This window comes from Lepisma saccharinum, chromosome 11 (genome assembly GCF_977018435.1).
Source record: "Lepisma saccharinum chromosome 11, izLepSacc3.1, whole genome shotgun sequence".
In the NCBI taxonomy this organism is placed as follows: domain Eukaryota; kingdom Metazoa; phylum Arthropoda; class Insecta; order Zygentoma; family Lepismatidae; genus Lepisma; species Lepisma saccharinum.
Window position 1 is genome coordinate 23873407 of NC_139239.1, and position 24617 is coordinate 23898023.

Consider the following 24617-nt stretch of genomic DNA (forward strand, 5'->3'; position numbering starts at 1 on the left):
AAGAAAATCCTCTACATATCATCTGAAGATCCATCTTAGCATCTTTCAATTTTGCAATCACATTACTCCAAAGCCGTTTTTCCCCGTCTTCATCTCAGCATCCATCTCCTGTGTACATCTTGCTTCTATCACGGATCTCTTACACTCACCCCTCCCTTTTCCCTCTGTTTTCACGTTTTGCATCTCCTGAATTTGGGCATGAAGGCGGAAAATGCATACTCTTAGCGTCAACGCAGTTTCATGCTCGTGGCAACGGTCCGGTTCGGCTCTCTTCAAAATTGTTTCCAGTAAGATCCCGGAGCTGGAAATGACGGCCAAGTTATTGCTGGAAGGTACTTGAGTGTCTCAAGAAACTGATCCCCTGTACCTTCCGAATATGAGACGCAACGTAAAACAAATATATCATTCTTTTATTTCCAGTGAGAATAACGTCATTGGTCTCCTTTTTATTATTTGGATCCTTTTTTTCTTACCCTTGAAAATGAAAGTGGATTGTTTTTCGCTCGTCCCTTTACTTCGATGCAATGCCGGGAGAAAGCATCGTAAGGCTTTTTTTATCGTTCTGGGAAAGGAGGAAGGAAAGCTGCATAAGATTTTCGTTTGTTTGCAAAATAAGCCCTGACGATTCAATGTTGCTAACTCGCAAGAAATGTTGCAATTTCTAGAAAGTTTTTACTCCGAAGGTAACAACTTTAACTTGCCTTTTGAACCAAAGGACCTTGACTGTATTTCAATGTTAAACAATAAATTTAATCATGATTAGTTTGTCTGTGTCTAAAACGCGAAACTCTGCAACCGAGTGCGCTAAGTGTTATCACTACCGAAGTTTCCGGGTTGGAGTCCCGGCCTGGGTATAGATTGGTCATTAATTTCATCTAATTATAGATCATAGTCGCTATGATTTACGCTTTGATCATTCATTTCTAACAATGGAATTGTGTCTCTCTTGTTGTATTCTGGTCTTAGACTCTGCAAATCTGAACTCTACAGGCGTTGAGGCTTTTAAAAAAAAACAGGACGTAGTGGTAACGTCGTTGCCTTGTAATTAAGGGGTCTAGGGTTGAATCAGGGTGGATGCTGATGAACTGTAGGTTCAGTCCCAATTACTCTATCTGTGCACACAACTGGACTTACAACTTTTCTATGAAAAAAATATATTTTAGAGATATGAAGTTAACTGCTCGTGGTCTCCACTCCTTGGTGTATTTAAAGGGGACATAAACTACCCCCTTCCCTTCCAAAGTCAATGCCAATGCTTCTAGCACTGGTCATGGCTGAAGGTCCACATTATTACTTTTTAACCTATAGACCAACATTTGTTTGTAGTAAGTAAGTTGGAATGTCTTGTGCACGTTTTAGAAAAAAAACGACTCTCCAGAAGTATCAATAGGCCTGTGTTGAACTTAATGGTCTCTCGCCGAAGCATACAGCTCGTTATGAACCTTAAACTAGGAAGCGAGATGCTGGAAGAAGATAACAAGGTTCCAGCAAATCACTACCTTTGAGCTTACTACTGACATCAAAGTAATGAATGAGTAGAAAATGGCTTGTGTGTATCGATGTTCGCAGGATGACTGCATTTTGTTTTATACGAAAGGGATGCTTTAGTAACTCTCTAAGACGCAAGGACGAAATTAATGCATATATCATAAGAAGCAAATATAATTTTAATTTGACTTTTTACTTTTAATTCTAATTAACAGATTAATATGAATAAATATTTCCTACAATGTTCTCAGATATGCACATATAAACTAATATAAAGTACGTAATAAAATATTAACGCATTCTTAAAATAACTTAGTTTTTTAAAATTTATTTCTAATATTAAAACTAATGTATTGTGCTTCAATCTATGAATGCAAAATATAAGGTTTTGGACTTTCCAACCAATGTATGCGTATTCTTGTCATAGATTTCAATTCTCCCTTTTGATAACATTGTTTTCGAGATGTAACGCAATTAAAAACTTGATATGGATACACTGAATGTGTGAGGTAGTGCAAGTAGTGCCGTGATGGGGTGCTACCAATTAATACGTGAGAGGGTGTGTGAGTGCATTAAAAGGAAGATTACTAGCAGCGCCCACTCCCTTCTCTACCGTTCTGCGCGGACTTCCTCCACATATTCCCGGGACAAAGTATATCTGTAGACACGAATTTTACAAATGGTTACTAAGACCACATCTTGCGTTCACTGAAATCTTGGCAGAAAGTCACAGCTATGAAAACAGGAAGCCATTTTAAATCCACAATTCAGCGTGTACTACAACTGAAATACATTTTATCGTAAAGCAACCGCAGAATGTATTAATATATTTATATCGAAGAGTAATTTCATACTTTGGACCATAATCACACAATATATAGCCAAAAAATCAAATTTGTTTCCTAGGCCATGAGTTGCAAAACAGGTAGTTTTCGGAATTGAAAATACCAAAAATGAGCTTGTGACATCCCGATTCTTCTGGTTTAAGAAGTGCATTTCACTCAACATTCGAAGATGATTGTTTAGGTGAACACAGTGGCGTACGATAAGTTCTTTTTCGAGGCGGTCTTGTGATTTGTGATCTCAGTTAGTGTTTCCAAATGTCCACGTATGGCTACACTGCATGGCAGCTAGCCTATCATAGTCAACAAGTAATAAAGGGTGTACTTTTGGTGCACACGTATAACATTCTCATGATTTAAACATGTTTGAGAAGTTAGTGCTTGTCTTGTATATTTCATTTATCGCCTCTTAATTTTTATGATTGTCTTATAGTGTACATTTCAAGATATAATTTGAAAATGTAAAAAAGGAATTTATGAAAAAAATATTGCATTTTTGCTGCTTACGAATCCACCTTCTCAAAAATTATCAAAGTTTATTTTAAGTCTACTTTAGGCTGGGGTACTTTAAATACTGGACTGAGATTACAATATATGATGGAATCCGAACTACTGTGTAATATGCCTCCACCAGGAATAGAACACGAGACACACTGAATGCAAAGCAACAGCGCCTTATAAACAGATTTTATTATGTATAAAGAGCTCAATCCCAATATACCCCTCCTGAAATACGTCACCAGGTGATCCCACTGCTGAAAAGTGAATATATCAATCTAATTTAAAAGGCGTTGTCATAAAGCTCACACAATAACCGATAGGAATGATTAAGGTATAATCCACCTGGCTGGAGAAGTATTTACAGGCAAATCTCATGAGAAATTCTCCTTTCCAAAACATCGGCGAGATGAAACGGGTAGAGGGGGGCCTAAGTTATGAAACTTCGGCGTCAAATGAATTGAGAGGGATTTGATTAGTTATGTCACTGATAGCAACTCGTGGAAACAAACTTATGACTTTTTTGGCCAAATGAAGACGGTAGTCTAAACTTGGAAGTAATGTGGTGCATTAATAACACCGTGCTAGAGGTGACAGGGATTGTTCCATTTGGTGGCATCTTCTTGGATTGAGTTCTCCATCTCTCTCTCTCTGTCTGTTTCTCTCTTTGTCTGCTTGTCTCTCTTCTCTCTCCCTCTCTCGCCCTTTCTTTCTGTCTCTCTCTCCATCTATTCCTCTCTCTCCCTGCGTCAATCTCCTCTCTCTCTTCTCCTATTACTGATATCCCCTCATTTACCTACCGCCTTCCTCAACCAATTCCTCTCCCATCTTCCCTCTCTCTCTTTCCCTCTCTCTCTCTCTCTCTCTCTCTCTCTCTCTCTCTCTCTTGCCATCTCTCCCGCAGAGTACGCAACCGTTTTTGACAAATGATTCCAGTAATTGAAAATTCTCTGGCACATTTCATTAGAGGTACCTGCCTTCCTGTAAAAGGTAATGGGGAATTTCCTGCTGGGAAACGACCCGACCTTTCAGTGCTGGGACAAAACACTGGAGCCTGGAGGGAGAAGGGGTGAGACTTCCGTCCAAAACCCTTCTCTCTGTTAATTTCGGAAACAATGTTGTCTCCTCTGGGAAATGCTGTCTGGCTGAGATCATGAAATCTCAACTGCGCGTACACAAGACATCCTTAAGGTAGATCCACGAAGGGGACTTCTAATCCTATTTCACAACTTTTCCCACCATTATAAATAGCGAAATCACTTAGATGAAGTCCTGTATATATGCTTCATTAGTACTGATAAGGACATTGGAACATGTAAGAGCATATCGGTTTATGGATTTCTAACGAACTGCTGACGAGGACAATTTACATCATAATTTATTAGTATTTGAATGTGAATTCATTACAAAATGTTATCTTTGCAGCAGTTTCTTAGATAGCCAAATCGATATCAGCAGAAAATTATTTTGTCCGCTTTTTACCAAAAGTATTCCTACTTCTATTGGTTACATAGAGATCGCCACAATTGTCAGTATTAGACTCGCGTTGACAGAGAGACAGACTGATCGACCGAGAAGATAAATATACCACAACACCAGAACATAACATTCTGTCAGTGAACTAAATTATATCTTTGTACGTGTGGAAGTTTCCGAACAATCAACAGATATACAATGATTCGTTTTTGGATATTGACTGAACAAATTTCGTGTTTCTAGCTTTACTTTGATGCGATATATCGTATCGAATGCTGACTTTTGATTGCTTGACTGCCATAGACAGACAGGCCATCATATGAAGATCCGTTATACCACGTTACGTGAGAATTACATAGATGTCTCCATCCACCGAATTTCATGTTTCTATCTTTAGTTGTTTTTGAAACATCATTTGTTGACTAGAACAGACCTATCAAGAAGATATATATCGCATCGGGCAGAAAATTCACAGTTCCTTCAAGGATCAAAATTCCATATGTATACTTCGGATTTTTCCGGAGATATCCAGACATTTAAATGCGTCGATTGTTGCCATTCAGTTGCCTGATGTACCAACGAAAATAATTAATTTTTGCTTGATTTCATCTAGCATATACGGGAACTTCATTTGCAACAAAAATTAGAACTAGATATTCTCTAGTTTCCATGAGTAGAATGAATGTATGCTATGGACAGATGACGTCATCTGGCCTGTGACATCATCGATGAGTCAGTACTGTACTGTAGTAGCGTATAAACATTAATAGTGAATAAGAACACTCTTCATTTGTAGAAAATTTTAGAACTTGACAATCGCTTGTTTCCATGAGTAGAATGGACGTATGTTTGGTTCAGATGATGTAATCTGGGCTGTTACATGATCGATGAGTCATCTGATAGAGGGGTTGAATTAAGAAATATGGTACGTTGAAAATAATTTACCTGTTCGATTTGAACTATCTTGTTTGGTTACTTGAAGTATCACAATATTGGTAACATTTGTATAATAACAGTCGGTATATCCTTTTACCAGTAATAGCGGAATTTGTAAACGCAGTCTCTTGCTTTAAACTCCGCGGCGATCTTTCTCGTTCAGAGACAAGCGCCGAGTTCCTTCGCCACACAATTCAGCGAAACAATTAAGGAACTCCATCTTCTATCTTCCTTCTGCTCTTAGGGGGTTTCACTTGCTCGTGATGAGTGACGGTTTTCCTTCCTGCACTTCAAAGGACCGCGTAGGCCGGACGAGAGCTCCTGCATTTCTTGCAGCGTTCAGCAAATTTCCTCCCTTGTGCGAAAAATGAGGACCATCTCGAAACATTTCTCTGTGTAATTTACCAGTAATACTAAATCGTAGTACGTAATACATAATGCGACAGTTATAGCTCATATTACGAAACAACGGACATCAATTTTCAAATTTGTTTAACTCTGTTATATGCTGCGTAGTCAAGTAGTTAGCGTTAGCTATGTTGGCCTAGGTGCGAGGGGGCCAGGGTTCAATCCCCAATGTGAAGTAATGTCGGGAGGAAAATTGGGCAGGTACTTGAAAGGAAGAGAAGTGGATTTACTGTATTGAGAGCCAGAACAGAAAGGTGTACGGGATTCGCAGAGCCTCATCATCCCAGAAAGAGATGTTCATAAGTTTTGGTTTTCAAGCGTCTTTATGGCACGAAGTTTACTTACAAATAATTCTGACCTTTTTTTAAAATTTAATGTAATCATGTTGAAACGGTCAACCTGCTTTGCTCAGATGCAACATCAGATCAGTCTTCAAAATAATCTGTTTGTTGTTTCTAGTAGAAACTCTAGTCGTTTGTAATCAAGGAGTCCTGGGATCTATACCACACACACAAAGGTTCGGATTCCAATTTAAACTGTACGTCCTGTTTCGAGTAGCCTATCTGACGATTCTATAAAAGGTTGACAATTGTATAATAATTATTTTTGTACAACGTCGAATATAGTTTTCGTTATTATTTTCACAAAGCGCTGTATAAATGATGTAATCGTGATTTCGCCGTTGGTATAGTAACGAAAGTCAACAAGGCATATAAATGAGTATCCATGATGAGTACACACCTGTCATGCATTTAGTGTTGCCCACGGGACGAGACGGGACAGGCTTTTAAAAATTCGAGACGAGACGAGATTGACCATGTGTCATAAGACAAACGAATATTTTCGAGACGAGACAGCATTTCCACGAGACGAGACAGGCCAAAGTCTTGTCTCGTGGGCAACACGATGCATTATTTTATTTCTTATATGCATAGCCCAGAGGTAATGTGTCGCCTTTGTGTATTGGAAGTACTTGTGAACAAAATGGGCTAATTTGAGTGATATAAGTTTCATACCGAAGTGAACGTCGTATTTAATTCCTAAGATAAATCCTACATATGTATTCGCTTATTTGTAACGGGAATCTCTTACAGCTTTACTTACACAATATTGTATTTTTTATTAAAAATTGTTCTGCAGTTTTTAATAAATTTATACACTGTTACACAATTTGAATTGACTTCTATCAGGAAGGTATAACCACAGACAAATGTAATACATTTAAGTAGTCCCGGGTTCGATACCCGGTGGAGGCACATAGTAGTTCGGATTCCACTTTAAACCAAAGGTTCAGTCCCGATTAGCCGTACTATGCATAAAGTGGACTTAAAACAACAAATCAACCAACCAACCAAATGTAATACATTTGTCTGCGATATAGCGCTGAAATCTAAATGGGTAGATAGAAATGTCTCCCACTTTCCTCTATATTGTGTTAAATTAGAAAAATTGCATTCAGAGATACAAAAGCACTGTAAATTATCAAAACAAAAATACAGGGATATATTTGTTTATAAGTGTCACGATGTAGGTGAGTGGAAATATGAGTTATTCCAAATTTGCCCCTACAGATACTCCTTAGTTTACGGAAACGGATAAAAACCAAAGAACTAGATTTTTCTTTGTTTCTATCCTTGCCATCCTTCTAATTTCTCTTCCGAAACTTCTTTCTATATATATTTCTTTTCTTGTTTTTCTCTTTCGCTCTCACTCTCTTGTCTTTCTATTTCGCTCTCACTCTCTCGTTCTCTATTACTTTCCCTGCCGTTCTATATCGCTCCCTCTTTCTCTATTATTTTTCCTGCCTTTCTCTCGCTCCCTCTTTCCCTATTGCTTTTCCTGCCTTTCTCTTCCTCCCTCTTTCTCTATTACTTTCACTGCCTTGCGTTCGCTCCCTCTTTCTCTATTACTTTCCCTGCCTTGCTCTCGCTCCCTCTTTATCTATTATTTCCCTGAATTTCTCTCGCTCCCTCTTTCTCTATTACTTTCCCTGACTTGCTTTCACTCCCTCTTTCTCTATTATTTCCCCACCTTTGTCTCTCTCCCTCTTTCTCTATTGCTTTTTCTGCCTTTCTCTTGCTCCCTCTTTCTCTATTACTTTCCCTGCCTTGCTTTCGCTATCTCTCTATCTATTATTTCCCTGCCTTTCACTCGCTCGCTCATCTTTATTTCTTTCCCTGCCTTTCTCTCTCGCCCCTTCTATCTCTATTACTTTCCATGCATTTCTCTCGCTCCCTCCTTCTCTACTTGTTTCCCTGCCTTTCTCTCTCGCTCCGTTTATCCATTTCTTTTCCTGTCTTTCCCCTTCCTCTTTCTCTATTTATTTCTCTAATGTTAATGATGCACCCTGCTCATCGAACTCGGAAGGTTTGAGAGAGAATAGGGAGGTGAGAGGGGGCGGGGGTCGGACATGTACATTTTTCATCAGGGTTTTTCCACGTCGTAGAAAGAGGATGATCCGAATGCCGGAGTGCGTAACGCATCCAGAAGCTCTCGCATTACGGAAGCCCTTCATCAAACGGACAGGGCTCAGGGCATGAGCGGGGCTAGGGTGTACGATAGGATTACGTCTCACGCATTTCTCGACTTAAAATCCATTCTCCAGGTTAATTACTATAGTAGCGTGCATTATTCAGAAGAAAAGCCTATCCCCTCCCCCTCTCTCGTCTTTATCACATTGCGACCCGAGGCCACTTCCACGTGGAAGTGTTTTTGGCTTCCGGTGTCGGGCTGGGAGGGGAGGGGAAGAGGGACCCCCAATGTATGAACACGGAAGCAGATAAATGGGTCGTTCCGTACGGATGGAAGCTTCCGTTTCTATTATCATTCTGCGCAGACTTCACTCGGCGGTTTCGGAAGAGAGGTAGAGTCTGCATTGCACGATTCTTGTAAGTCGTCCTGTAAGATCTTTAGCGCCATCTCGGTGGGCAAGCAAGTTTAGTGGTCGACTAACGATCTCTCCATATAAGGTTCACGATTCAGAGTCCCGTACTGAACGTGGAGTATTGTTCTGTGAGTGCCCCTTCATAAATGTATTTGCGTGATCGTTCATCCTCATCGTCGTGAATAGCTCACACATGCAGAAAAGCAGATTTTGTTTAAAAAAAAAACAACTTTTTTGTCAAACATGCTTTTAATTACATACTGCTCCGAAGTTGTAAAAATACTTCGAAAATACAAGGTGGATAAAGAGAGACGGCAAATTTTAAAACTGAGATTTAGAGAAAATACTAAATAGTTGCAAGAGATTTAATCATGGAAATTAATAGTGCAGAGGATGCCATTACATAATTACACACCGCTGAAAAGATGGGTGGGTTTAAGTCTTGTAGACGACGTCCAGAAGATGACCATTTCTCCGCAAACATTCCTGCAGTCACCAAGAGACATCCTGCATAGCTCGACGTAACTTGTCCACAGGAATCTGAGAATGGCATCCTCTGCACTATTAATTTCCATGATTAAATCTCTTGCAGCTATTTATTATCCTCTCTAAACTTACATTTCCAAATTTCCAGTCTTTTTTAACCAGCCGTTAGAATCCATATTCATAAAAATGAATTTTTATCTGCTTGATTTTTGAACTGAAAACAACAGGACTGTCATATCCAATACTTAACGTCTTGTGTAATGGAATAAGATATTTGTGGATTTCTTTCTTGCAATAATAATGGAGGAGAAAACAAAATATAGAATTTTATCTGATGAGTCACGTAAGCCGCTAGTGATAAAACGTACGATTAATTGTGCATTCCGAAAATCGTTTAGTGAAAATTCGTAATTAACGACAGTCTTTCGTAGATCTAACTGCTACGTACCAAAAATCTGCTATATTTTTTAATGTTCCGAACTTATAAAGAATGAGAAATAGAGATATTGCAATGAATGGAACTGTAAAAAAGAATGCCGGTAGATTACCTTATCTGGAGAAGGCGCAGAGGGCAAAGAACAGGAATTACCATTATAAGAAGGATTCTGGCTGGGTATAGGGTATAAAGTGCAGAGAGCATAAAAAAGAAGCACACACGCACGTGATAACTGTTTTGCGGTGACTGAAGCTCGCTGTGGCAATCGGCCAAAACATTTCGGTAAGAAATTCGAAGAATGGAACAAAACAGTGATAACCGAAAGAAAGAGCGAGAGAAGAAAGTGTCGTTCGGCATAACCCTTGAAAGCGGCTGTTTCAAATGGAACAGAAAAATTGAAAACAAAACATTAAAAACAAAACGAGATAGAAACTTTTCAATTTTCTCTCTCTGATTTTTTATACTTTCTGCTGAATAATACCGCTCCCTGTGCCCTTAAAGAAGGTCCACCGTACGTGAAGCTAGGTTTTAGAGGAGAGAGACGGTATGTTAAGTGGTGACGCAAGGATTATAAAGTAAATCAAAAAGTTTAGCGTGCGATTCGGTCTTTGTCACATTTATGAGGCGAGCTTACCCCTGGCAGATTTTCAAACGACATTTTTTGAGGGGGAAATGGGGAGGAATCCACTATGTTCTTATATTTCCATAACGGTCCGTTCTGGTGTTCTTATCTGCAGAATGGTACTTTTATAAACTCTATAAATAACACTCTTTTTAAGGAACATTCTGTACGAACGTGGTAGAATTAGTTTGGCGAACATTAAAGTAGTTTGAAATGTGGATTCGTATTGCCGGAAAGCGTTTCACTATAATGAATCTGACCAAACGTGCTGTCTAGAACATTTTGTGCAGAAACAATAAAAGGGTCGACCTCAATACGATGTGTAAAATAATGTAAATTTTTTAATGTTCTTTTGTTTTCGCCCACTGGAAGCTAATTTATACTGGTCTTATAGTTTTCGAAACAATTGAAATGTGCTCTTCTTCTACAATCGAATCGACTTTCCCTGGAGAGGGTTTGCTGCACAAGTCCTTTCCTTTATTTTTCAAGGTTCACAAAATCTTCAATTTCATTTATTGAGTAACCAAAGTCAACATTATCGTTTGCTTGGGTTTCAAAGCGCCACGCTTGCGGACATGACTAATTACAACTAACAACTGAGGGTAGATAAAACTTTTACAAATCAGTGGTTAATGGGTAGAAAATGGTGATTAAAATACGAAGATTTTGGTAGAAAAACGGGGCACATTTCGGAATCAAAAGCGGTATATAAAATGGCATTTCGGTGGTGAAATGGTGAATGAAAACCTAAACTTCATTTAAAAATTACACTTATTACACAAAATTCACTTTCCTCTTCTCATACGCACATTTATGTAGTTGTATTAAGTTTATTCCTGTGTAAAAAAGAAAAGTTCATTTTTGCTTCTCAAATATTTACAGTAGAATTGATCAATTTCCCGTGATTTGGATAACTGGCAGGATAATTCAAACTTAGAAAAATGTCGCGGCGGTAAATAAAGTATACATTTTGTGTTTAAGAGCTTATTTCGCATAATTTGGTGACAAAACATGGTAGAAAAGTGCACCTAACACCTTACAGAAACATGAAAAATAGACATTACAGTGTGTTATTTCACATTTCGTGTTTCCGTCAAAACGAAATATCCATGTTTCTAATAATTGGAATTCAAGGACGAACGCCTGCACACAAAAGGGGTGAGGAATTCCACGTTATTGAGGAGAGGGCGGAAGCTGCATTCAAGTAAACACAAGCTCTCTCTTCCCTATGGCTGTCTTTGGATAGCTCCCTTCGAATTATGCAAATAAAGATTCGAGAATTGGAATTACATGTGATTTTTTGGTAACAGTTCGTTATATCAGAGACACATTTAAATCCGATATTTTGTGTTTCGCATGGTTCGTACTTACCAATTGTGTATTGCGGAACATAATTGAAGGTGACATTATGCTTTGTACACCAAAAATAATAGAAACTTGAACCACCATCCATAAAGAACTGTTAAAACACAATTTTTCACATACAGAGTGATTTTTTTTATTCCTTTCTTCGCTTCCGTTACACACCATATGGCGGACACACCTTGACTCACGTTGTGGGTATGCAGTGTTTCAATCTTCTTCACCAAAAAATACCTACTATCGTGTCCGTCACCGGTGGAAATGATACATTATGCACGGGTAGCTGACGATAGCCCGGGTAGCTGACAGATAGCCCCACGAACCATTCACAGATAGCCCCACGAAGCATTCACGAATAGCCCCACGAACCATTTCCATAAGGTTAGTTTAGTTTTGGCTGGGTTAGGCAAGCATAGTAAAAAAAGGAGTTTGAAATACTGACAGTGGGCTACGTCATCGAACGTAACATGCATGCAGTTCACGTACGGGAAGCATGTCAATTGTACGTCGGTGGGATATTTCTCTTGAAAAATATATGATTTGCCGGTCAAATAAGATTCCACGATGAAAGAAAATACCTCCACGAACGTTGGAAAGCTTGGAGAAACTAATTTCCGTAAGTAGTTTCTTCTGTGAAAATGAAGAAATGTGTCTCCGATATAATGAACTGTTACTGAATTTTTAACTTTGGGGGCCATTCCACGAGAAAGTAACTCTGAATCTCAATTTTTAAAATTAAATGCAATGCTGAATATTATTATATCATGTAATATAAGAATCTAAAATTGTCATCTGGATAAACATTGAAGTACTATACATAATTAACTTACAAGATAGAGGTTGTTTTACTGTTAGTTTATTTTAACTTTTTGATTTATTTGTGTCTTGCATTGTGTCCCACCCGTGACACCAAAAAACAATTAATTTCTCCTTTAGCTGTTGCATTCCACCTCAACTCCATACATTCTCTCATCAATAAGTTATTTTCAACACTCGAAAATTCACAGGAATTAAAATAATAAATATCTTATTAAGGAAAGGGAAGTGTTTCATTTGTGCCATCCGTGACACAAAATTGTTCATCTCTATCTGTAAATCTGGGAAAGTATTCTAAGGGTAGTTATGATTAATCAGCAGTGTTTGCTTTCACAATTCATTTCACAGAAACCGTAAGAAAAACGTTCCTTAACTATCAGTAGAATAGTTGCTTTAGTGGTACAAATGTAGTCTGTAGTACGGCCCACCCGTGACAACGGAATGCCCATTGGTTCAATCAAATACACTCTGTCCCGGCTATCTCTGGAGCAAGTGAACGAAAACAAGTCTCTGCGCAGGTAGTGACGTCCCACCAATGAACAAGTGAGAAGGAACGGGATTGCATGGAGGGGGGAAAATGACTGCAATTACCAGCCTTCGAGCAGCGTGTACTGCTCTCTGCCCACTCGATTTCTCCCCTTCTCTGCCGCTATGCGTGGCCTTGCTCTAGAGATACCCGAGGCAGAGTATAGTAATTCCAAGGGGAAATATACTTCTCTTCGTGTTATCAAATAATTAGAATTATTCAAGTTCGATTTAAAAAAAAAGAGTCCACTGCATATTGCTCTTCTGTAAAGCCTGTCAACAACCACCAATCATAACCTTCTCCTTATTTGTCTCTTTCCAGAGGCAAAAGCCCGGATCCTCGGCCCGTCAGATCTCTACGTGAAGACAGGGAGCACAATCAGCCTGAGCTGCGTCATAAACCAGGGCCCGCACGACCTGGGCACCGTGTTCTGGTATCACGGCCCGACAATTATCGATTATGACTCGCCACGAGGGGGCGTCCGAATCGAGACGGAGTGGACAGACGCCCTCACCAGTCGACTGCGAATCACAAAAGCAAGAAACACTGACTCCGGAAACTACACTTGCATTCCAACCATCGCCGACCCTACCAGCGTTATGGTACACGTCATCAATGGTAAGTGTCCTTTGCTATTGTTCGGCTAAGTACAGGGTGTACAAAAAATTTCTGTCAGATTTCTGAAACAAGTGTTACCTTTTGTTGTTCTTCGTTTCTTTTAAAACATAAGCCATAAGGGAAGCTTTTGTTTCGGTTTGAGTATGGCAATACACCTAAGGGGTTTGTGAATAATTTCTTCAATTTCGGACCAAAATTTCGAACATTGATACGTTACTCCGGCTGTCAGCGAACATATGAATGACTCTTTTCTCCCGTAGCGAAAAACAATGAGACTTCAACGGCCTACTAAGATACCACCTCAGACGTGGTGAAAACTATACATTATATAATCCAATACCATATGTATCCACACCACACACACCACACCACAGTACACAGTTTCCCTCATTCATCTGCAAACACTGCCATCACAAATATCCGTTCTAGATAATTCACACTTGAAAAGATACACTGAAGTTATCAAAATTCCACACACCAAATAATACACTTATTAATGTCCAAACGACAGGTTAGTTCATAACCACACTACACAATTTAGTTATATACTGGAAGGATGTCATAACGTAAGAGTATTACATTCAATATTACTATTCAATTAGGCATAGGCCTAATAGCTTGAAGATTCTACACGGCATGAAAAATAAAATTTACAAGGAAATTCTGTGCAATATTAATGTAGACCATGGGTGAGACGGCTGTGTCCAATTCGGAGTCGAGTTAAAATTACCTCTTCTGGACGAGGACCGTCATGCGCCAATGGTGGGGTTGATAGCGTGAAGATTGTTACCCGTTACCTCGTCCCACTCTACCAGTCACGTGTCGAACAAGAAGCAACGAAACACATTGTGTAGGTACCTGGCTGGCAAAAGGGGGGACGAGGACGTCACCATCTGAATCGGCAACTGCTTTGTTTTCCTTTATGCCCGATGTCGCAGTGGTAGCGTCTTCGCCTTGTATTTCAAGGGGTCTCGGGTTCGATACCCTGTGGAGGCACATAGTGGTTCGGATCTCACTTTAAACTGTAGGTCCAGTCCCGATTAGCCTTATTGTGCACAAAATGGGCTTAAAACACCAACTCAATCAATATTTATGCCCACATGATATTTCAAAAATTGCAGCCTTGTTTCCCACTTGTTTCTTTCTTGACGTTGAAGTTTGTTATAAATCCACTTTATACACACGTAGGCTAGTCGGGACTGGCTCTATAGTTTAAAGTGTCATTAGAACCAGCATATTCCTCCATCGGTTATCGAGCCAAGGATCCCAGGATTACAAAGCGACGAAATTATCAAAACCCAAGGGGAAGCGCTCATATTCGCTTCTTATGTCCATATTTTGTACAGAGGTTGTGGTAGGGCCGGACAACAGTTTTAAAGTGGGATTCGAACCGATGACACGTTACGTCATCACTAGAAGTGGAGCCAGTGATCTTATCATCAACATTGTTATCGAATCGCTTACCCTCTGTGTCTTGACTTTCCCTTATCACCCCTCCCCCGTCTTTTCTGCATCAAAGAGAAAGGAGAGGTGAAGAGGATAAACAAATCTGTAGCTAACCTCGTTTCAGAGCCAAGTTCGAAAGATGCCTTTAACCCCCTCCAACAACGCAGCCCTCTGATGTGGCCAGATGCCTGTAAGTTTCTTTCCGACAAGCTGCTAAGTAGCGAGACCGACCCAGATATTTTAGTTCGGCGGCGGCGAAAACGCTTGTAGCTATCAGAAGAGGTCTGAAAGCCCTCTCAGTCCCAAAACAATTAAGTGAGGGACTTGGAAAGGAAAGCCCCCCATTTCCCCCTCTGACCCCCTCGATCTGACCGCACTATCTCGTGCTAACAACTTCAACAGCTCTCGCAGGACTTGCTGGCAACCGCAATCTGTGACGTCATGCATACAATCGCTAAAACCAAATTATCAACTTTTTTTTTTCTTCTCTCCTCTCTCCTCTCTTCCCTCACTCCCTTTCCAGCCGTTCTATTCCGTGAAACCCGGAGAAAATTTTATTTTAATATTCTCCTCCCAATTTCTCCCCCACCCCACCCCTCCCTCCCTCGAAACCTAAGTTTCCCTAACTTGGCGTACGACAAGAGAAGACATTAACTTCTTTTGTCTATCTAATTTCCTTTTGTTCTCAAATAAGACTATTTCAGAAATTTCAGAGACTCTCCCCAAATTTCAGGACAGAAACTTGTGTTCATGAATTTCAGAACATAGTGCCGAAGTTCTTGGGCTTTTGTTTTGGAAAAATCAGTCCAAGTTTAAGACCAAATTGTTACTTTTTTGTTTTATTCAGTTCTAACAAGCTGATTATCGTTCTAGTAAAAGAGACTTGACAACCACCGAAGTCAAATATGATAATTCTACGCATGAAGTTACAAGAAGTCGAATGAACTGAACGTTTCAACAACATGAGCTGCCTTCATAGTCAAGGCTCAATACCCGATAACTGTAGAATTCAAACATATATTAGTCCCATCTGCTCACAAAATAAAAATAGGATACATTGGAGGGAAAAGTAGTGTAGATTTCCAGGGGGCGCTGTTCGAGTACACTGCGTATAACACCAAGGCTATTAGAAGTTACCGCAAAAGTTACAATATTTTACCGTTAAAAATTTAACAGCCTGTCTTAATTTATAAAAAAACAGTACACAACTGTTTTTATTTCAATTTGAGTATTGTATCATGAATATTATAAATTACACTTGCGTGTACCATAAATGTATTGTTCAAAACTGAATCACTCAAATTGTAATTAGGTTAACTTTGTCATGGGTGTTTCTACATTAAATACGTTCACGGTCATTTTTCTAACGGTCGTTAGATGGCAGTTAAAATTGACAATCTTACACTGTCATTTCTTCAGTCAACCTTTTACAGTGTAGTTGAATAGTGCAACGTATTTGTAGTAAAAGCACATGTTTATCGTAGGTTTGATCTCCACCACCGGCAAAATGAAATTTGTCCACCTGGAGACAAGTGGAGATGTGCTCTCTCGAAACGAAGTGATAGAATAAGTGTAAATTTAAATCACTAAAATAGGTAATGGATAATTTTGGATATCTTTGTTTTTTTTACTTTGATTTGCTTTATTTTACTTCGCTTTTTGTGCTACTTTTGGCTAATTTGCGAAGATGGAGATGAGTGATGAAATTGATGAATGGAAACTCACAACCATCCAAGCCCAAGCCGAGATTAGAACCAGGGACCTCTGATTCAGATAATTATAACATAAATTTGCTTTCCCTGCACTCAAGTAGTGGCGACATGGCCGTATTAAAAGGGGTTTTTGTTTTCAACCCCCCCCCCCCGTAACTTATAGTATGTTGGATTAATCGGCAACTCATTTTCAGGTACCCTACTCTAAGTTTTACAAAAACATAACTGAGGACAATACTGAAAGAATCATTCTTGCAACGATCGAACTAGAATATTCAAACGTTTGGAATTCCTGAAACTTGTGTTTTTATATTTAAAGGATTCAATGTAAAGTAAACTGTAAGCTTAAGTGTAACCCTACTTCAAGTAGTAAATGATAATAATAATAAAAAGTCCTAGAATCAGCTCACTCGCGGTTTTTCCTCTTCGCGGATGGTACGAACCAATGAGATCCATGCGTTAGTGGAGCATTCTCCACAACGTCACGTGAGCGACTCGCATCCGAGTTACACATAAGAAATGGTAGTCCGAGGATCGACAGTTTGAACTATCTTGACTCTAGACCCTGCTTCTTTTCCTAATTATGATTTGTTAACTCCCTTTTGTTTGACAATCCTGCATTTGTAACCAATGTACCGGCCGTAAACAATCATTTTTGCCGCTCCCTTAGGAGACAAAAGTCCTCGCTAAATTGAACCGCGAGCCTAACTCCACGAGAATCTTGGATCCCATATTTTGCAAGATGAGGGTGATAATTTGACTCAGTAAATACGGAGCGGATAAAAGAACAGATACTAGGGTAAGAAACCAAGCCTTCCTTCTGTTCTAGGCCCGTCCGCGCGGGTGTCCAATTTGGGGACGCTGCAGGATTAAATGAGATCCAGAGGGGAGACTCCTCTGAGAATGGAGTGCGAGTGAAATTGGAGATCGTCCGGATCCTCTCAAGGAGCGGAAGGAGATCACTTGAGAAGAGGTCAGCGGAAAATTGGCCGAATACTGGAGTGCCCCCTGGTGTCTCCGGCAGACATTATCTCGCCCTGGCGTGTGTGACTTGTTGGGATTTGAACCGGGAAATATCGTGAATCGAGAACGCCAAAGGGAGGTTTACGCTGGTGATCGCCGGAAGCAGAAATGATATTCGTGGTCCAGTCTCCAAAGCCTTAAGGAGCGAAGAAAGATCCCTGGTTAGCATCATGGAGAATCTTTTCTGGAGAAGAAACGGAGGATTTCTTTGCTTTCTTTCAGGAGATGAGTCGAGTGTTCACTTGCAGTTATGCAGAGCTTGGAAAGTGAGAATTTCGTAGGTAAACTTACTTTACAGATGTTCAATGTCTGTGTATTGTATACGTTATACAACCCCCTCTCCTCCCCCGCGAAATCCGATGACAAGGAAGTTTTTTTTATTTATTCTTTTTAGGGAATATGCCTACCAATAGTAGCACGTTTCTAACATGGGGCGTGTCCGAATCTATAACGGATGGATGGAATTATACGCTATCCCGGGAATCTCTGGGGCAAGGCCGTGCACAAGGACAGAGAACGGGAGAGAGCGAATTGGTGGAGCTGAAGCAGTACACGCTGCTGCAATGGCTGGTAACTGCGGTCGTTTTTCTCCCACCCACAATCCCGTTCCCTCGCAAGTGTTCACTGCTCGAGCCGTCTCGCGTCAATACTTGCGGAGAAACTTGTTTTCGTCCGCTTGCTCCAAATTTCCCGGGACAGAGTGGCCTATAGGTTATTTTATGTCCATTTTCTGCTGATGTTCCGGTAAGGATGAGTGATGATATGGTTAAATTGATGAAGGGACACTCACAAAGAACACCCATCGGATTCGGGCCCAGGACTTCTGCCACTTCGGTGCTAACCACTCCGCCACATAGATCGGCCCGAATCTGTAAGTGCGCCCCTTGTGTTGTCTGGATATGTGTAATGAAAAATAGGCTTACGTAACCACGAAACTAACAAAACAACAGCGAATGTACATCAGACGAAGATCCATACGAGTCTAAAGCAGTGGTTCTCAACCTTTTTTTAGTCCGGGACCCACTCTGAAGGATATTACACTTCATGGTACCCATAAGAATGAACGCCGGCAGAATTACTTGTAGGGGTGTGCACCCAGTTTACAATCATATTTTTGCTAACATCGAGTACTTTAAGAAGACCTCTTTTGCGCTTGCTTAGACGAATTACACATACTTCATTCTAGAAAAGTACCATTAATATGTACAGTGGGTGGACAAAAATATGGAAACACCCAACAAAAAACACATTTTCGTGACTAATATGGGGTAGGAGAACCTTTGGCGTGCAGAACTGCCTTCAGTCTTCTCGGAATGGACAAATAGAAATCCTGTATGGTTTTCAAGGGAATATTGTACCATTCTTCCTGCAAAACATTGGAAAGTTCCATTAACGATGATGGAGGTGGATATCGCGCACGCAGATTTCTCTCCAACACAGACCACAAAGGCTCAATAATATTAAGATCTGGCAATTGTGGTGGCAATGGTAGATGTGACACTTCATCCTCATGCGCAGGAAACCAGTCCTGGACGATGTGAGCTGTGTGAACAGGAGCTTTGTCATCATGTTAAATGGCATCACCATTGGGGAACAAAGTTTGCACCATGGGATGGACCTGGTCGCTCAAAATGGTCACATAGTCTTTGGCAGTGACGTGACCTTGCAGGGTAACGATGGGCCCCATCAGGATATGGCTGCCCATACCATGATCAAACCCCCGCCATGTGTCACTCTTGGCAGCAAACAATCGGAATTGTAAGCTTGGGTCGGCGTTCTCCAGACATCACTCGGCCACAAGACGGAAGACAAGCAGGACTCATCTGACCAAATTACATTCTTCCACTGCCCCATAGTACAGGTTTTATGACTTTGGCACCACTGTCTCCTCTTAGTGGCATTTGGATCACTGATGAGTGGCTTAGGAATTGCAGCTCGTCCAGAAATACCCTGCTTGTGGAGCTCTCTTCATATGGTTTTGATGCTGACAGGGTTTGTGAGCACGACATTTAGTTCAGCAGTCACTTTTGCAGCTGTAGCCTTCTTATTTCTAGTCACAATCCTATGCAATGTTCTGGCGTATCTATTACTCAACACACATTTCCGTCCACGCTGGTGTTTATCGGATGCTTTTTTTCCAGTCATCCTGTATGCGGTCATAATCCTGGGTACTTGGCCTCGCGAAGCACCAAACACTTCGACTACCTTGGTTACGGAAGCACCCACCATACGGGCTCCCAACAATTTGCCCACGTTCGAATTCTGTTAGCTCTGACATGATCCACTGCCAACTGCACAGAACACTGTCTTCACAACAAATGAAGCTTGCAACGTAGTGCAAAGATTGGACAGGTAGGGGTATAGGGCGAATACGGCAGCGCCACCTACAAATGTTGAAATAATGAACATGTGAATTCAGATGTGCATTTCACGAGGTGTTTCCATATTTTTGTCCAACCCCTGTAATTTAAAAGACTCATTTACTCTAGTCTAACTCTAACCAAACTCGTACAGTCACGGACACTTCGGGCTTGTAACATCTCCATTGACTTTCAATGGGATCATTACAAGCCAGAAGTGTCCGTGACTGTACATGCTGAAATTGAGAGATGCCGGTAAAAAGCAATGATAGAGTGCGAAAAACAGAAATGTATAGTTTAGACTACGTACAACACGGGTTGAATTTAAAATGTTGAAACAATATATCTTAGTAATTTAGATGTAATAGTTTTTTAAGACACAGTAAATCGATTCTCGAGCCTTACCTCGCGACCCACCAAACGCTCCCCCGGGACCCAGCTGTGGGTTGCGCCCCTTAGTTTGAAAAACGATGCTCTAGAAGGAATTGTATGCAGATATAATTTTTCAAAATTTGGAATTTCGTAGGTTTTTTTCGAAAGAAGGGGAATTTTGGAAAACGTCAATGGTCCAGCGGTACCTTAAACCAGAGTGACTGTTCCGTTCATCCCAACAAGCATTTCGCTACATTGTACGAGTATAAGCTTACGGGGTCGTTCTGTACCGTACGCAATTCCTATCAACCTGACGCAAGCGCTTCAAAACCCATGGGTGTTGCCGCGGGCATACCCACACAGCGCTCGAAATCTTCAAACCGTGTTTCCGGCCTCCGCTCTGAGCCACTAAGTGAGGCACAACCCCGGGTAGGGGATTCGGGAAGCTTATATTGATAAGTGAAGCGTAGCCCGTTGGGGATGGGAGCATAACATCGTAGCAATCCTTTGAGGTTTCCTGCCCTTATTCTAATTACATTCCACTCGGCTACAGGGTCAGCGGGATAGAAATATGGATGTCCCCTCATCCTGGTATTTCGTGCCGTGATGGGGAGTGCATTTTGCCTGCAATGCTCGCCTCCTAATCGACTGAGCGCATTTGGTGTACCCTCTTCTACCTTAGCCCTCCGTTGGCTTGTTTCTGTGCCCTCGCTTCTCGCGAATAACCTAATAATGAATTCACGTATGTGCTCGCGCGTACGTTACTATTACTACAAGCACTCTGGAAGTGCTAGGCGAGTCCGTTTAACGGGGAAGTGGAGATTCACCTCATCAACGCTTTTCGTGCGAGCGCAAATGATAATTGTGTCATTTTTCGTTAATTAAACAGGATGTCACGGAAAGGTTTCGCCAAAAAATCCGAGAGCATTCTCATCTTAGCCATTTGTTGCCAACAATTCGTTCTCTTGTAACAATGCTCTTTTAGCTCCAGATACTGTTTGGAGAAGAGAGAAGTCTCACTCTCATCTGAAAATTCGAGACGAGATGGAGATCGAGACTGTTGCTTAAAATCGATATCACATCGGGACTAGACATTTCGAGACAGGCGTATAAATCGAGACTTACTATCAAAAAGTCAGTAGCTCAGGAAAAGGGCAGGTACAGGACTACATTGTTCTCCCCACATTTTTTGTAGGTGCGTACAGGAGTATATTGTACTCCCAAATCTTGCAGGAGAGTAGGGGAGAGCGGGACAAGTTGATACAATTTGAGAGTTTGATTTTTTTCTTTTTGATGTTGCTAGCAAGAAAATAAAACATGTTACTACTCGATAGCTTAATTATTTACCTTTATAAAAAGCACATAAAAATTTCACAGATGTAATTTGTAAGCTGACGAGAACCTAATTAGTAACGCAGGACGCAACGACTCAACTTGCCCCGTCGTGGGGCAAGTTGATACTGGTATGGGGCAAGTTGATACTAATTTCAAGTAGGTTGATAACGATGGGATATAGTTTGATGAAATAAGACAAAATACAAGAAAGTAATTTTGAAATAGAGTTTAGTATTCAGGAAAAGCATACAAACATGAACAAAATATCGTATCATGATGGATAGCCTACATGCACACCATGAGTCAGCCACTATCACTTTCTGTTATGCACATATCTGATTTACAGTGAACACAGGTGTACATAGAACTATGATACTGACGATATCATTCGTTGTTTCCCTTTTCGATTTGCTTTTCGTTCACCAGCCTTAGGGTACGGACGTAACTCTTCTGGGCTTACTGACACACGATGCAATTCTTGACTGTCACTGCTGGTGTCTAATCCCAAGACGTTGGTTTCAGAGATTCTACTTCCATCAGGTAAACGATCTTGCTCATGTTCTTCGGTCATTGGTCGATCAATTACGGAACATGGTAAATAATCTTTTTCAGTAAAAATATCTGTATTGAATGGCATGATTCCCGTTGCTTGAAAGCCTGATATAATATTTTTTGGTGTTAGAGCATTTGGTAGTGAACTACTAACGACTCCTCGTATGTTGTATATATTAAAGGTCTTCCCTGGATTGCTGGTCATCCAACTGTCAATTGCTGCAAAATAAAACTTCTTAAAAGGTCCATAAATCGATCTGTCCAGGGGTTGGAGTTTGTGGGAAGTATGAGGCGGAAATGACAACATAATGATCCCGTTGTCCTTGTGGAAATTCAACACTTCAATCTACAAATGCGAATCATGATTGTCCAGTATCAATAGACATGGGTGATCTTTACTTGCCTTCACGTGGCTCTGAAAGTGTTTCATAAACAGCAAAAATGAAGACACTGTTATCCATCCTGTGGGATATGAAGTTCCAATACAACCACGGTGTCCGCCCTGAATAAAGTGATCTTTAAAATAGACCCTTGGAAATATGAACATTGGGGGCACGGAGTTTCCAATCGCATTTACGGCAATGGAAAGTGTTACAATTGTGCCCCTCTCTCCTGACGTTGCCTTGGCTACTTGACGTACACCCTTTTCTGCAACTATTTTCCCAGGGCGCTGTACAGTGTGAATACCTGTTCCATCAGTGTTCCAAATATTTTTGCTCTTAAATTTGTACTTCTCCAGAACAGCTTTAAGTTATTGAAAAATATGCTACGTTGTGTCGGTTAAAGCTAGTACCACGGCTTAGACTCGTGCCTTCAGGCTCTCTAAGAGACAGTCTAGGATGCCTTTTCATGTATGCAGTCAACCGTTCTTTCGAGGCAATTTTATTATTTATCCAAGTGTCAGGAATTTTCACCTTGTTAGCTACTGCTAATTCATATGCGAACTCTCTGATGTTTTTAGGCGTCAAACCATAGTAGATACTTGAACAGTGGACAATGTATTCCTTTAGTTGCACTTCTAAATTGTCACTGAAGACCTGACGATGTTTGGAGTAACCTATTCGTATTTTGGTACCCTCACTTTGGTTTACTTCTTTTTTCTTATTATACCTCGTAAGAGTAATTTTGTCGATCCCATATGTCTTTGCGACTTCTTTCAGTGACAAGGTACCATTCTTGACATCGGCGTAAGCTTTCTTAAATGTTTCAACTGGTATTTCTCCTCGAATGCCGGACCATTTTCTGTAAACAAACAAACAAAAAATAATTAGAAGCAGCTGGGGTAAGTTGATACACCGTATCAACCCGCCCCAATTCAGCCGTATGAACTTTCCCCAACCGGCGCCATTTCGATTAACGAACTATAACGTACTACAGACAACAGAAAAACAAAGAACAATAACCGAGTTTTCTTACCTTTTAGTGGCACATGACACATCCACCAAGACAAAATAATTCACAGTTCATGCAAGTCCACCAGGAGACTTCAAAGAACATCCAAAAAAGTTACTTTACACCCTGAAAAATACACTTGGTCGGATAACTTCGAGCATAAAATTGTTCGTTAGCCATGTACACGCTCAGACAATAGGGACTGCTGAACGGCGTCTTCTTTTTAACGGACATTACCCAGCGTATGCGCATTCCCTCATAAATGGCAATGTATCAACTTCCCCGATCTACCCTACAGTCTGCCCCAAGTGTTTTTTTTTTTTTGGAAGATTCTTCCTCCAAATGTTTTGAGGATTGGTTTATTTTACTTCGCTTTGCTGCCACTCTTGGCTAATCGTGAAGACGAGGATGAGTGATGGTATGATGAAATTGGTGAAGGGGCATTCATAAAGAACACCCATTGGAACCCGGGAGCCCTGGCGTTGTAGCGCGGTGTGCTAGCCACTCCGCGACGGAGGCCGGTAAGTTTTTGGAGGAGGGTACAGGAGTACATTGTGCCTCCAAATTTTTGTAGGAGCGTAGAGGAGTACATTGTGTCCGAAATTTTTGAAGGAGGCTACAGGATTGAATGGAATACAGGAAGGAGTTCACTGTACCGCACAAAGTTTTGGAGAGGATACAGTACACTGTGTACATATTGATCCAAAATTTATCCCTTGTAGTCCCTCATTAATCCAACAAACGTAAGAGGTTACGGTTGAGATACTCATTTTAAACACATTATTTTTTTATTTCCTCTATATCATCTCTGTACTAAAGAAAGTTCAAAATACCATAGACTTGGTCATTGTGGCACTGTTTAGCTTAGTTGATACGTGTTCTTCCAATACTTCAAGGCTATGGAAATGAATGCAAGACGTTTAAAAAAGTTAATGTAAAGTAGTGAGGTCGCAAGTCTATGTCACTTTGTTAGGTTAACAGTACCAAAAGATGAGAGGACAAAAGTGGGAAGAGAAGAGAAGTTGAA

The 24617-nt window shown here is 40.5% G+C and overlaps 1 protein-coding gene across 1 annotated transcript in view; it reads left to right on the forward strand.

The window, feature by feature from the left end:
* dpr1 (defective proboscis extension response 1) overlaps window positions 1-24617 on the forward strand; it is an 815638-nt gene that overhangs the window by 758305 nt on the left and 32716 nt on the right. The window contains exon 4 of the mRNA XM_083130821.1: window positions 13102-13398. Coding sequence (XP_082986947.1) covers window positions 13102-13398 — 297 coding nt within the window. The remainder of the gene's footprint in view (window positions 1-13101; window positions 13399-24617) is intronic.